The following is a 15,045-nucleotide window of genomic DNA, read 5'->3' as shown; positions in this document are numbered from 1 at the left end:
TGACCAGTTCTGGGTGTACCCCATCTCCTGCCCGTTGACAGCTGGGATAGGCTCCAGCACTCCCGTGACGCTCGTGAGGATAAGCGGCTAAGATCTATGTATGTAGTGTATGTATATAGGATGATGTAGCCACTTAAGACACAACTATTGATACTGAGCCCAGCATCCATCTGTCTTTTTGCAGTTCCATCAAATATAGGGCAATATTTCTTTCACAAGGTGTTGTTTTTTTTTCTTTTTAATATTTTTGCCATTTTTTTAAAGACGGTAAAAAAGGATGGGGGTTATTCACAATATTTTTTCATTTATTTACTAATTCTTTTTCATTCATTTTTAATTTTGCATTGCATTTCCACACTTTATATTTCCCCCCAAATTAAATAGATTTGAAATATCTTATTACATTTGTTGTGGAATGCTTATTTAGCACTCTGCTGACGCACTCTATCCTGCTCTAAATGTGAGAAGAATCTGCATCTTTGCACAAAAACAAACAAAAAAAAAATAGTTCCCTATTAATTGAATGTCTATTGTTCTTGGTTCTTGTTTGTTTGTTGTTCTTCTCCACACTCTAACATGAATGCGGTACCAGGGCGGTACCGACTGCCGGAGCCAAAATTCCTTGTGTGTTGTTACATACTTGGCCATTAAAGCCCATTCTCATTCTTTACTTCATTAAGAGCAACCCCAAAAAGCGCAATAAAGAGTGTTTATGTTGTCATTAAAAAATGACTCCCTGTAGGGACCTCTGAGCTGACAACAAATTTGTTTCTGAAAGTCATGCATAGAGAAATTATTTTTATTTTATTTTATTTTTTTTGTGCAGAAAATTTCTGATTGCTATTTCTACCGTAATTTCCGGCCTGCAGAGCGCACCTGGTTATAAGCCTCGGTACGTAGAAAGAGTTTAATGCTAATGTGGAGCTAGCATTAGCGCGGCGCGAGCGTTAAACTCTTTGTGTGTACCGAGGCTTATAACCAGCTGCGCTAACGCTAGCGCCGCACTAACGCTGGCGCTGCATCACCCCATAAACCGCAGGGTTGAAAGCGTGTGAAGGCCGGAAATTGCAGGACTTTATTTTGTTGTACTAGAGCGGCTCCAACTACCGGAGACAAATTCTTTGTCTTTTTGACATATGAGGCAAATGAAGACTATTCTATTTTTTTCCTCATTTTTTTCCTTTCAACCTTGCCCAAATTCTCTCTCGGGTTTTTACTGATTAATAATAGAAAGGGGGGCAATTTACAGTCTCGGAAATTCAGTCAGATTTAGCAATTTGATGATGGATCTTTCTGTATTTCTTCGTATACTATCGATGACCAGCCTCGCGGTATCACACTCCATTGTTACTAACATCTTGAACTTGTACAACTGAGTATTGCCAAGAACGTGCGCATTACAAACAACCGTCGTTTCATCTCCGGCGCTGTTGATTGAAGCAACCGACATTGTTTTAAGCTCCACCCCCACCCAAGCGGGTGTACCGTCGAGCAAGGATGCCGTTAAGGCGGGGCAGGGCACGAACGCACAGCATGAGTGTACATTTGCAGTATCTCACCGCTGGTGTACTTACTGGGTGCGCCATTTTCACTGTTTATGGGCCTCCCCGAGTAGAAGCGACACACGGGCGGTTGCAACTGTACACAATGCGCAAACGGAATGGAGTTGTTTTCACTGCGCAGAGTGACACTGTCAGCTTTGTTTGGTGACACGGGTGATATTCAACCCTTTTTTTGGGGGTGGGGGGGGGGTGCTCAAGACAAAGCCCTGTGTGGTGAAAAGCAGTTCGTTGTTTAGGGTTAGGGTAGGATACGTTTAGCGGGATTCATATTAATGCCGCCACACTTAAGTGACGTACTTCTTTACCGTTCTGGAAGCAGTAGAGCACGTTCGACCGGGTTTCAGCAGCCACTCGTATCGCAGCGGCGCGTGTCCTGCAGCTAGTAATCTATTGTGCGGAGGACGTCCCGCCAAGAGCACGAGTGGGATTCCTACTAACACGTCTGTGAGTCTTAAGACGCTAACAGGAATGGAAAATGGAAGAGACGGGAAGTAGAAACTGTTTCATGTGTGATAAGCATGTGGGAGTTAGCCTGTCTCCAATTAGCCCATCAGTCTTACATCTTTGCTCAGTGGTCCAAAACCAGTTCTGGCTTAGAGTCATATCAAGCCTGTGGGAATGAGGGCAAAAATGGCCAATAGAAACGTGCTTCACAAGTGACAAACATGGCATCAACCATTTTTGGATAGCTAGAAGCTAACACAGCCGTCTTCATCTCGCTGGGCTCCTTCCTGCCAAACGGCACAAAACCAGCAATTGGGAGACCAGTTTCACCTGTGTTCGGCATAGGTATGAACAATAGGTAGAAACCACACTCCCCTTTGAGCTACGTGCCTGGCGTGACACAAAGCTAGTGGGGGCAAAGCCTTTGCGCATTCCACATTTGCGGTTCCCATTGAAACCAGATTGACGAGGATGCCTGCGTATTGTGCTGCACAAGATTGCACACAATGCTGCACAAGAACAACACGGGAAGTGGGAATAACCTTTCACAGGTAGAAAAAAAAAATATATATATATATATTTATATATATATATATATTGTTGGGCTCTTATTTCAAATATTCGATATTGATAGCGCATGCTTTTGCATGAACAAAAAAGTAAACCTTGTGAAAATTCATTTGTTTCTAATGCACACGTATTACCTCACGTGGGAACGTCGGCTAGGCAACGTGGCCCATACCGAGGCTCGTTGCTTAGTAAGGCCGCTACAGGTTGCCGGCATTTGAAGTGGGGGTCTCCCAGTCTCCATATATTGACAGCTGCACAAACAACAATATAGCAATACTCTTGGGCGTATATCCTTCAAACTCCGAAAAACTAGTTGTATTAAGAATTTTCAATCTGGATTTATTCTCAGTTCTTCCTTACTGCATGTGACTATCTCAGTGTGCACCACAAAACCCCCCTCAGAGGTCAAGACATGGGCAGCAGTTCCTTTATGTGCCCCATAAGTTTAATAACTATTGGGTCCGTTTTCCTCATACCCAATGTTGTTGATTATTGTTCTCTGTTTGAGTAATATCCCTTGATCTATTTTTTTTTTTCAAACATTCCATGCTACAAAATGAGAAAATGATGCATGATTATCGCCGGAATCGGAACGATTAGCGGTAACATCCAAAACTCAAGATTGTGATATCGATCTTGGATCAGAAGTGAAAACGATGGATTGGGACATCCGTAGTAATTAGTCTTCCTTTCATATCCGTGGTAACAAGTACAGTCAGAGGGTGGTTGCTACTTCTCTTTTTAGTCTCACAAGTGACAAACATTGCTAGCTAGCCTATCAGCAGCTAGCTAGCAAGTGCCCAATGCACGCGTGGCAACATTTTCACTCGGTCAGCCCAAGAAGATGGAGTCTCATACGATACGACGGCCCCCAGTGATGCTAGCAACGCATTACTTAGTCACATATTTCTCTAATATGACCATTTTTGGAGCAACATACACAGTTGGTAAACCTCCAGCTAGCTTGCAAAATGGCAGACGCGACCCATTTTTTTTTATCATACAACCCAAAGTCAAGGTTTTGTAATTATAAAATTGCTGGGAAGTGTGCGTTTTCAATGTCGCTGCAATGGTCGTCTTCCCTTGTGAAAAGTGTTGGGTTCTAAATCTTTGAGTTCAGGATTGTTGTTGCTTGATAATTCCCACTTTAGGAACGGAGTTATGCTGTAATATTTACCTGCCATGCTAAGCGCAGAATGCATTGTGGGTTTATTATTCATTACCTCCTACGGAGCGGTGAACAGTCTGGAACGCGACACAGAACTTTATAGTTTAGTTTGCATCTCTGAATAACTGCGAGTACCTACACAGTCTTTTCGTTTAGTAAATGTGTATTTGCTCATTTTTCTCGGTACTTTGTGGGCGGCAGTTTCTACATTTTATTTTGGCTGTGTCATAAATGTGATTGACGGCGCTTGTTCATTCTTTGATGTTCATTTCATGCATATTAATGTTACTAATGAACTTATTTATACTCTAACTTGGTTTCTTTTAAGTCATCAGTAAAGCAGATACATTACTTTTTCAAAGTGTGGCAACACGGCCAGTCAGAGAAGAACACGTCAAAGATCTTTGTTCACAAAAAGCTCTTTCTTGAAGTAGCTAGCTAGCTAGTAGCTTGAAGTAGCTAAGATAGCGCCATTTGGTGCGGTTTATTTTGTTAATTTATGAAGATAAAATGAATAAAGTCCTTTTTAAAAAGGGACCAACAAATAAATCAGCAGTTCCCTTTGAGTCACAACGTGATGGCGTTTCCAGCAACACGTTTGTGTTTTCGCAGGCTTTTGTGTTGTTGTTGTGTGAAGGGCGGGCGGCGTAGCCTGGCCCGTGCTCTCTTTTTCTCGCTCTTTCAATGACTAGCGTAGCGCGTCGCTCTTTTATTGTCCACGCACAGACACGTACACACACGCACTGACCTCTCTTTTCTGCCCTTTTCCCACTAACAGTGACGAAGAGACTGACCGGAGACTCAAAAATGTAAGTTGTCTTCAATCAAGTTTCGGTCATCCTCTCCCTTATGTTTTAAAAATGTTTGTCATTTCGTTTATAGCACACTGTATGTTTGTTTTTAAAAAGACTTGACAAAAAAACCCCACCAAAAACACGAAGCTAAGTAGTTATTTCAAACCAACACGGCAAATTTGTTAAGAAAAAGGTTTTGGTATTAGCGTTAATATGCCGCAGCCACCCCAAGACAAACGGGTAGGTGGGTTGCAAATGGCGCCCGAATCAGATTTTGAGCACCCCTGAAGTTCTGTACATTAAGTATATTTTTAGGTTTACGCTTAGATTTTAAATTGTTTGTCTTATAGTCAGATAGAAAAGTATTCAGTTAGTTAGTCAGCCTGCTAGCGTCTTAATTCATTTATTTTTGTATTTTTCAATTCGGTGACCAGCCTGGCAAACCGAGTATGCGATTGTTTGTTTGCATGCTACAGGTGCTGATCACCCTTTACTGGCTCGGTAGAAGAGCTCAGGGCGAACGTTCCTATGATGGCCCGTACCTGAACTTCAAGGCATTCGAGGGTTTACTGGGAACGGCACTTCACAAGGTAAGGCTAACGTGGCGTAGGAGTGAAATCACAGCGGAAGCTTCAAAACCCCACAGTGACACTGTAAAACTGTTCATAAAAGGGTACAAAGATCCTGCGCTCTGGTTGAGCGAACAGCCGAACGTGGCCGAGCCAAGTGTGGGAGCCCACGCTAAAGGCAAACCTGCATTAAGTCATATTTGACCCCATGCCCAGAGCTTCACTGGGCCGTTCAAGTGTTGTTTGCTACCTCGCTCACTCTCGTCAACATGTGACTCGACTGGTTTGGGCACATTTTGCGCATGTAGCAGTAATACTGTCATGCCCCTCAAGCTGGGATTGGCTGCATTGACCTTGTCAGTGTGCAATTCCTGTTTGATTGTAAATTCACCTCTCCAACAGTGTTTAACAGTGACAGGCACTTTATTTTTTTAGGTTGTTAGATTGTCCGTCAGCCAGCCAACTGGTTAGCTTGTTCATTAGCTTGCTAGCTAACTGGAGAGCCATCTTACTTGTTACCTTACCAGTCAGATATTTGGTTCCCTTCCTTGGTAGTCCATTACTTATTCGGGTCATAAGTTACATAGTGGCGGACTCTTGAGCACATCTGTCTCACGGTTCGGAGAGCACAGGTTCAAATCCGACCTCCCCTGTGTGAAGTTGGCGTGTTCTCAGTGCGCCTGAATTGGATTTCTCCAGGTACCCCGGTTTCCTCCCACATGCCTAAAACATGGGTGAATCAAGAACTTTAAAATTGCCCGTAGGCGTGAATCTCGTGTCTATACGTGCCCTGCGATTGGCTGCCGACCCTCCAACGTCAGCTGGAATAGGCGCCAGCGCCGCTGCCTACCGCGGGAGTTTTGATAGATGGAAGTTACATAATACAAGGCTAGCTAGTCAGCCTGTTAGTTTGTTTCTTCATTTTCTCATTCATTTGTTAGTTCCCTTACGATGTAGTGTGATAGTTACTCATCTAGCTAGTAAGACAGTATGCTAACCTAGCCATTCAGATTGTTAGATGTTAAGATTTATTACGCCACTCTATCAGCTAGTCAGTGAGTTACTGTAATTCTATTTTTCTTTGTTAGTATGCTAGTTAGTTAGATATTTCATAATTCAGCTAGTTACTAAAAATTGTTTGCTAATCAGTTATCTACTCTGCTAATAAATTCCTGAGCTACTCAATTAGTTGGGCAGTTAGTCAGCTAACTAGTGTTGCTTTTTCACTAGACACGTAGCTAGTTAGCAAGCAAGCTAGGTAGTTCATGTTTTGAATTAGATTTTCCATTTTTTTGTTTTGTTTGGCCTTATAAGTCAGTTTGCTACATAGTCATGATTGACGTTGTGTTTATTGTGTGTGTTGTCTTTTCGAAGCGTGGCGTTTGTTGGTTGGCTGGTGAGCTCGCGAGTTTACCGTTTTTCCAGATAGTGGTGCAAATGAAGGAATTTAGTCTTACTTTTTCAAAGCCAACAGTCTGCTGGAATTGGGGGAAAGTGACGCGGGTGCCGTACCACTGAAGCTGGTACCCCAACTGCAAAGTGTCAAAAAAAAAGTTGGTTATTTGTGCCTACAATAGGAACCGCAGTGAATGGAATCCAATTGAACTGTGTTTGTCCGACACTGAGGTTTTGTGTAACTGTTCATGCACAAAATGGGAGTGCTCCCGTGCCCACCCACACATGCCGGAGCTAAATATTATATTTTCTTGTAATCATGTTTTTTTTTTGTTTGTTTTTTTTTCCCTCCTCACAATCTTCATGGGTGTGTGTGTCGAAAGGCCCTCCAAGAATTGTCTGGTCAGAAAGGCAACACCGGTTTGGGGGACAGCTGGGATTCGGAGCCAGAGGAGCTTCATCAGTCGAGAGAAAGCCAAGGAAGGGGAGGCGGACACAGGAGAGACGACTCCTTGGACAGCTTGGACTCGCTGGGCTCTCAGCCGCTGAGCATCTCTTCGGACGCCACGCTCAAAGGCAGCAGCGAGGGTAGGACATCTCCGCGCCCTCTTCAACTTTCTTTTTCTAACTTTGCCTTAAATATCCGGTCAAATACTTGTGAGGCAGCGAGACGCAAAGAGCTGCTGCTCTCTAGTGGTTCCTTACGGCAAGGGAATGTTTTTGCTGGACGTTCGTTCACAGCGAGCGTGATAAACGCGTGCGTGTGTTTTTAAAAAGGAGAGTCTCGCAGTCACATTGTGGTCCACCCCCCCCCCCCAAGATTGGAGAAGTGAGACATTCCACAGTGCTCCACACTGACTTGTAAACGAACAGGCTTCCAAAAAGAGGAAAAAAAAAAAGTTCCCCGTACTCTTTCCAGAACACACACTTTTCCCCTTCCTATTCTCACTTTCGTTCTTGTTTTCCACAGCCGATGTTATTTGCCTCTTTGAGCCAACCCAGTCCAAAATTTTCACTATGCTTGTTTTTGAAGGCCCAACACAGATTTTAATCAGACAGAAATTGGGCCCCATTGGACGACATCTGGTCTACATAGCCGGAGAAGATCCTGTGCTAAACCAGGACGAACAATCAACGCTTTTGTGCAACAAATACTCACATTGTTTCTATATTATTTCAATGATTCTTTTTTTTTTTTTTTTTTGTCCAATTTTTGGCAGTTTCCAGCAGAACCAGCTCAAACATCGGTTCTTTATTTCTTCCGGCCGGCAGGTTGTTGCAGCGACGCCGAGGCCGACGCAGCCTTCAGGATGGCCGACAAGGAGTCCCTCGCTTACCGCCGCTCGGTCACCCTCACGCCGAAGGTCACCACCCAGTTCAACCAGTTCCTGCCCACCAAGGACAAGCCCACGGGATACGTGCCCGCCCCGCTGAGGAAGAAACGGGCCGAGCGCAACGACGACAGCCGCCGCAGCTGGGCCAACCCGGTTTACGAGGAGGAGGACGACGTGCCGATCGTCAGGTATTGTGCTGAAGCGAAGTTTTTGGCTGTGTTCGGAATCACTCCGCGACATTCAGGGCTTGCAAACTGATTTTTATTGTTTTCCTTCTGACTGCGAAAACATAAAAATGTATAATCTCCCTATTAAATCACGACATGCACAAAAGTTATTAGGTTTGATGGCACTATGAGCTCACGTTTGTCTTCTGGTTTGGAGGCCCAAACTCTGAGTTGGAAGTTCTGCGAGTTCAAAGGTGACACATGACAGACAAGTCAACCAAGGGATTGTGGATTATGGGAACTTTTTTTTAATTTGTATTATATTTTTTCCCCATACACTTGGAATCAACATCTCATAATCACTTATTGCTTCAATATGTGTTCACTGAAATTCCAACAGCTGACATTTTTGTGACAGCCAGACGTAATTAGTGGCACCTGAGTGGTTTTTCATAACTGATTATAGCCGGCGATATTTAAAAAAAAAAAAAATCCTTGATCGTGTTTATGAAGTTGGGAATGAGCGAATGATTCCAAACACAGCCCACGTCTTTGGAATTTTACGTTGTGACGCGTATTCCGACGGCGGTCCGCTGGTCCGTGCTAGTACCGGTGTTGTGTTTCCTTCCAATTTCCTGGAACGGCATCCTCACTGACGCCAGACCCCCCCCCGACAAAAGTCCCGCCTCCCCCGCTGCTCACCAACGGCGGGCTTTCGAGTACGAAAGCGGCAGCGACTCGGACTCGGAGCGTCCGGACCCCGATCTCGTTACGGACGACCTGGCCAGCCGACGCTTCCACAGCCCGCCGCCGGCGCCCCCCGTCAACTTCTCCGTGCCCGTCGGCCCGGCGCCGGGGGGGCCCCGCCCGAGGGGGACCGTGAGCTCCGGTGTTGCTCGCAGGTCAGAGAAGCAGCGGTGTGGCGCAGACATGGATGCTTGTTTTGCATTCCGTTTGTTTGTCATAACATCGGCCGCCATCTTTGGATGTGCTCGTGCTAACGGCGCCGTTTGCTGGCTTTTTGGTTTCCAGTTTTGACCTGGGTAGATTTTCAGTTGAGTTTGCTCTGCCTGTAGTTTTTTTTTTTTTTTTTGGTGCACTTTTGACTGTAGTTTGGTTTCAAGCTTTTGCTGAGCTGACCAGGAGGATTCCACCCCTCCCTTCTACTTTTGACGTGCCTAATAACCCGAATGCTTTCGCACGTGTGACGGCGCCGTCTCTCTCGAACCAGCGGCGGCGAAGAACAAAAGGCCGAGCGCCGCCCCCCGGTGTCCACTGACAGCCTTTTCAGCGATCCGTACGGCGACTCTGAGGACGAGGACGACGAGGTGGGCTACGCCGACCCCGTGCAGGACGACCTCTACGCCCGCAAGGTGGGGGCCGGACTCTTGGTTGCCGGGGATGCCTCGCACCACAAATTCTTGCCCAAGTTGTGGACACCGCAGGAGGACGTTCACGTCCGGAAGATCAAGACGGGTTCTCAGAGGCCGTGGTACAGGAAGATGCAAGGGTTCAGGTGTGTGAGGAGCACAGGATTCCACTTTGACTTTGGGCCCGGTTTACTAAGATCCGAAATAGAAAATGCACATTCCCACGGGATTGCGTCCGCGATTGGCAGCGGGTGTAAAACTAGCGGAGGGTTTTGCTCTTATATCGCTTTTCACCATGGAAAATTGCGAAGAGCACCAAAGTGAAGTTTTAAGTGATGGAATTCAAAGTGTTAGCGGCAGACAATCACATTATTGATCATTTTAGTTGCTTTATTTGATTGAACCTGCCCCAAATGGGTGACAATTGGAAGTGGGGGTTTGTGCCCATCCTGCATAATATTCTGGTTAAAAGTTGGGACAGCACACCAGGAAATTGCTCTGGAATAAGTCGTCGCAGTGCGTTGAAATGATGAATGCGGCATGGACAGAAGTTTTGTCAAAGGCGATAAGGAATGTCTCGTCCTTGTGACTGTCTCCAAGTCAGCCGTTGGATCGTTGAGTGTTTGAGCCCATTTTTCAACACGCGAGCCTTTAGTAAATCGGGCCCCAGTGAGAAGAAACCTCAGATAACTCATCAGGTGCACCTCTGACATTTAATGGGATCGAACACACGAGCTGCGTCAAAAATTCTGCCTTTTCAGGTCTGTTTTGTAAGTATGAATCTTGGTGACAAACAGTAGTTGAGAGATGACAATCATCATAAACCAAAGGAAAAAAGGAAAAACAAAAGATCAGTCGAAAGGTGCATCGTCTACTTTCACGAATAAATTGACTCCTTTTCCATATTGAAAAAAAAAAAACCCTCCCATTTATTTTCATCTACAGACTGAATTGTTCACACCGAGACGTTAAAAATGGAATATAATAGACTTCGTTAAACCAAGGCAGAATGTGTGACCAAGCTCGTGCGTTGTATCTCTTGTGTGCCTAATGAAGTGTCCAGTTTCTTCTCACTTGCTGAACTATCTCCCCCCCCCCCCCCCCCTTGTTCTTCCAAGCATGTCAATTTCCTGAACATTTGCGCACGATTCTTTGCATTCCCGCCGCAACACACACACACACACACTAACGTTTCCTACTTTCTCCCTGTCGCTGTCCTGCACCCCCTCTCCCCTTTCCCTCTCTTTCCTTGCACCGTCGACGTCAGCCGCAAGAGTTCGGGCTCCTCGTCGGACGATTCCGAGCCTGACGTCGCTCCCCGGCCGCCCTCGGGCCCTCCCCCCCCTCGCCCCTCCGCGGCTCATAACGCGAAAAGGTCCATACAGCCGCCCCGATGCGTTCCTGTAAAAAAAAAAAATAATAATAATAATAATACACCATGTGGACAAAAGTATTTGGACATGGGGCCATCCCAGACCACAGGGAGTCAAACAGCAAGAAAATGTCCATTTCTAACCGCTTCCACTCTGCTGGGAAGACTTTTGGCAAAATGTTGACCCTGAGAGAAAACCGACAGGCTCACCATTTTTGTTCCGGTTCGTTGTAATTGTAATATTCAGAGGTGGCGCCAAGTGTGGCCCGCAGCCAACATTCGGCCCGCTCCGTTCATTTCTGTGATGCCATATTTCCGCTCAAACATCAATCTTCTCGAGTACTTATCTATCCCCTTGAAGGGCTTATTTGCTTCAATTTCTATTTTTCCAATTTCTTAAAGATAATTTTAATGACCCGGAGCACCGAAATGTGCCCACCGCGAGCCCCAACGTCCGAACTACTTTTCTCCACATTTTCCATCAGCCGCCTTCCTTTTCTTTGTCTTTAGTGCCGTTCACTTGCATGCGCTCATCACTTTTCTATCCTTTTTCTCTCTTACCTGCCTCCCGTCCTGCAGTCCTCCTGTGCACCCTCACAGCACCCCACACCTCCCCAAGACCGCCCTATTAGAGACCCCGTCCCTGGCGTTCGCCCCGGTGGACCCCACCTCCGGTCCCAGGCTGGTCAAATGTCAGCGCTGGCCCCTTTTAGGGCGCCAAGACCCCCGGGAGCCCCCGGACCCCATCGATTACGACAGCATCGTTCCTGATTTGGAGAACGACGACATGTTTGCCAGGCGGACCCTCGCCTTCCGGTCCAACAGCGAGCTCGCCGCAGCCAAGACGCCGCTGTCGGCAAAGCGCTGCCTCTTCACGTCGGAGGAACAGATCAATATCGTGACCCAGCTCCCTATAAAGGAAGAGGAGGAATATCCCAACATCGAGCAGGACGACGTGGTCCAACGTCGGGAGAAAATCCAGCAACAGCGACGCCCCCTGTCGGGCGCCCCTGACAACTTCTCCCCGTTGGCCGTCCCCGAGCCCTGGGACCTCCCGCCTGAACTCAAGACCAGGCTCCTGTGCCCGCCGTGCCCCCTCGCCCGGGAGTCGCCGGCAAAGACGTCGGCTCGCGTCAGAACGGAGCCGCGCCCCGAAACGGACGACATGCTGGTCCGAAAGCTCGCCGCGCTGCACGGCAAGGTGTCGGCCAATCAGGGCGGCCCCCGTGCGCCAGCTTCCTGTTCGGAGGGCGACCTGCAGAGGTGGCAGGCCATCCGGGAAGCCAGTCAGCGGCGACACAAGAAGCGGCTGATGGTCCAGATGCTAACGGCTGTCAAGTTGTAGGAAAGGTTTTCCTGTCTCAATTTAGGAGGGATTTCTTGTCGCAAGTTCTGTTACGGTTTGCTGCAAACATCTGGAAGATATCTTGTTCTTTTTTTTTCATTGTTACTTTTGGTTGGCGGGTTTGTGTTTATCAAATCGGATGTTTTCATGTGGTTTCCTGAAGACTGGCTAATGGAGGTCTTTTGCGCGTGAACTGTGAACCATTTTTATGAACCGTGTACTTCCTCAAATAGTGGCCTCTGCACTGTGACGGTTACGACTGCGCACAACCTTGGCAGCGGAGGTGGTGCCATCCGTGAAGCAGTAAACGCAAGCGGCCGGCGCCCATCGAAGCGATGACAGTGGCGGGCTTTGCGGGAAATGTCGTCTCCGAAAGCGACACGGCCTGGAGGGCAGATGTGGCATCTGTAAAGCAGACATTTCCCTTGGATTCGAAAGGGGAACGTTTCAGTCACAAAATAGATGACAAAAAAATAACCTTTCATAGGGTGACGCAATGATGTGATAATAATAAATTCACGCTGTTCAATTCTATATTTAGTTTTATTCCACAACTAAAGTAATACTCAATACAACAACTATATTTATAGTCATAAACACAGCCGTTTTATTTGTTTGTTTTTTTTTGATGGTTGATCTGAAACACAGCAAAAATGATATTTCCCTTAGAAAATTAGATAAAAGTCTCCTTATGCGGACCGCCTCACAACTAAAAGATGACTTTTTAAACGAAAGCAAAGTGGCCACTGCGTGAGGAAATATGATATTTGACTGCACGTTTGGAGGGTTTTTCTCAACTGATTGCTTGTGGAATTAAAAAAACAAACAAAAAAAAAAGAATATACTGGAGCTCATTCAATAAATAAAACTGATACGATTGCGTTGATGTGTGGAATGCACCTTCCCGCGACACTTCAGCGGAAGCCTTCGGAAATTCCTCATCGTGCCGACGGAGGTTGCAACTTGCCGACCGCAACATCCGTCCGCGCGGCCGCAAAGCGGCGACTGCGTTGGGGTGAAGTTCTTCGCTCGTGTCCGTTCAGTTGCCGTCCTCCTGGACAGATTTGTAAAATTGAATCGACGATAGTGTCACACTTTTGAGATGTGCACACGTGGACACCATCAGTTCCCTTGTGAAGAAATGTGACTCTCTTGTCTGTGCCCCCCCCTCCCTCCTTCTCCTTCCTTTGGTTTCCTAGACAACGGCAAACATCAAACAGTTTCGACGGGTGAGTTTTCACCGGCTTCCAGGAGCGTGGCACATTTTGCTCCGTTCTTGCTTTCGTGACTGATGCTGCTAAATGCTTAACACTTGGCGCAGTGTGGCGGCCGCGGTGGGTGCTGGGCTCTCCCCCCAAAGATCTCGTCAAGGGATTGATGCAGTGTAACAAAAGGTCCCGTGTTTAAGTGCTCTAATCCTTCCCAAATTAATAGAAGTGTGTTTTTTTTTTTTTTTTTTGTCCCCTCCCAGGTGTGTGTGTGTGTGTGTGTGTATATACGGTATTTTGCTTCTGTTCTGCAACTTGTGCCGGGGCTGTTCACTAACCAACTGCGCTTTTTGCGCTCCTCCCCGGTCGTCCACTCTTAAGTGTGCATTCTAACGTGTCAACGTTCTGGACGGGCGATACATTACTGACTCACTTGTTTGGATATTTGGGATGCAAGATGTCAAACAAGACGAAATAAGTCTAATAAGAAATATTTTTCCTCTAGGTCCATGCAGGATGCCGATTGGTTTTCATTAACAGGAGTATAGAAAGCAATTATTAACCTTTTTTTTAAAATTTTCTACTTAGGAGCAAATCGACCAGCGACATCGCGGAAGAATCTGTGCTGGTCAGACGGCGGTCTCAGTACGAAGCTCTCGAGAAATACCGCGAGCACGTCAAGCAGAGCGACGATAAGTGGCAGGATGTGAGTGTCTCGCCTGGATGGGGGGGGGCACAACTCCAGTCAAATAATTGGATCGGTTTTAAAATGTCAGCCGTGCAAGAAATGCCGGCCGTACCTATTTCAGTAATCAAGTTAATAATGGGAGCATGGTGGTTCAGCTGGTAAAGCGTTGGCCTCGCAGTTCTGAGGTCCCGGGTTCAATCCCGGCCCCGCCTGTGTGGAGTTTGCATGTCCTCCCCGTGCCTGCGTGGGTTTCCTCCGGGCAATGCGGTTTCCTCCCGCATCCCAAAAACGTGCAACATCAACTGGACACTCTAAATTGCCCCTAGGTGTGATTGTGAGTGCGGCTGTTTGTCTCGATGGGCCCTGCGAATGGCTGGCGACCAGTTCAGGGTGCACCCCGCCTTCTGCCCGCCGACAGCCGGTGTAGGCTCCGGCACTCCCCGCGACCCTTGTGAGGATAAACGGCAAAAGAAAATGTATGGATGGGTGGTAATTATAGTTCCAGATGGTGTAGCGGTTCACGGGCCTACTTCCTTACGCTCGGCCTGGTTTGGTTTCCACTCGCTCCAGCGTCGGGTGAGTGTGAAGGGCCACCTGTCTGTTTTTGTGCCTTGCCAAAATACACTGAACTGAATACACACTGGACAGGCGACCAATCGCAACTGTGTGTAACCGGACACTTGTGCAAAGTGAGCTGGGATGTACAACATTTTTTTCTTCAGCTCCAAACATTACCTTTGCGTACGGATAGGTTCGTCGTTTTATTTATGAATACTATATTACTAAACTATCTAGAAAAAATAATTTCATTTAGTTCTGACTAGTTCCATGATTGCCCTACAAAATATTGATTCAAACATTAATTAAATGCTGCAATGGCATCCTTTAGAAGGTGATGCAACATGATTCATACAGTCGGTATTCGTACGGTAGCCCAAAGAACCAAAACCCGATTTACGGTCTGCACATATCGTGTCTACCCAGTGCGATTGGTGCCAAGTGAAATAAGGGAGCCTTTTGGTAGCGTTTGGGTCACACGGCGCCCACTCCACAGGGGTT

General features: G+C 46.7%; 1 protein-coding gene across 1 annotated transcript in view; it reads left to right on the top strand.

The window, feature by feature from the left end:
- Window positions 1-15,045, top strand: part of lmo7a (LIM domain 7a) — a 61,369-nt gene that overhangs the window by 30,254 nt on the left and 16,070 nt on the right. The window contains 10 exon segments of the mRNA XM_061842291.1: window positions 4,523-4,553; window positions 5,015-5,128; window positions 6,886-7,090; window positions 7,775-8,024; window positions 8,666-8,905; window positions 9,235-9,519; window positions 10,641-10,748; window positions 11,325-12,086; window positions 13,290-13,319; window positions 13,887-14,004. Coding sequence (XP_061698275.1) covers window positions 4,523-4,553; window positions 5,015-5,128; window positions 6,886-7,090; window positions 7,775-8,024; window positions 8,666-8,905; window positions 9,235-9,519; window positions 10,641-10,748; window positions 11,325-12,086; window positions 13,290-13,319; window positions 13,887-14,004 — 2,143 coding nt within the window.

Source organism: Syngnathoides biaculeatus, chromosome 14 (assembly GCF_019802595.1).
Source record: "Syngnathoides biaculeatus isolate LvHL_M chromosome 14, ASM1980259v1, whole genome shotgun sequence".
Classification (NCBI taxonomy): domain Eukaryota; kingdom Metazoa; phylum Chordata; class Actinopteri; order Syngnathiformes; family Syngnathidae; genus Syngnathoides; species Syngnathoides biaculeatus.
This window is presented reverse-complemented; position numbering and strand designations above follow the sequence as displayed.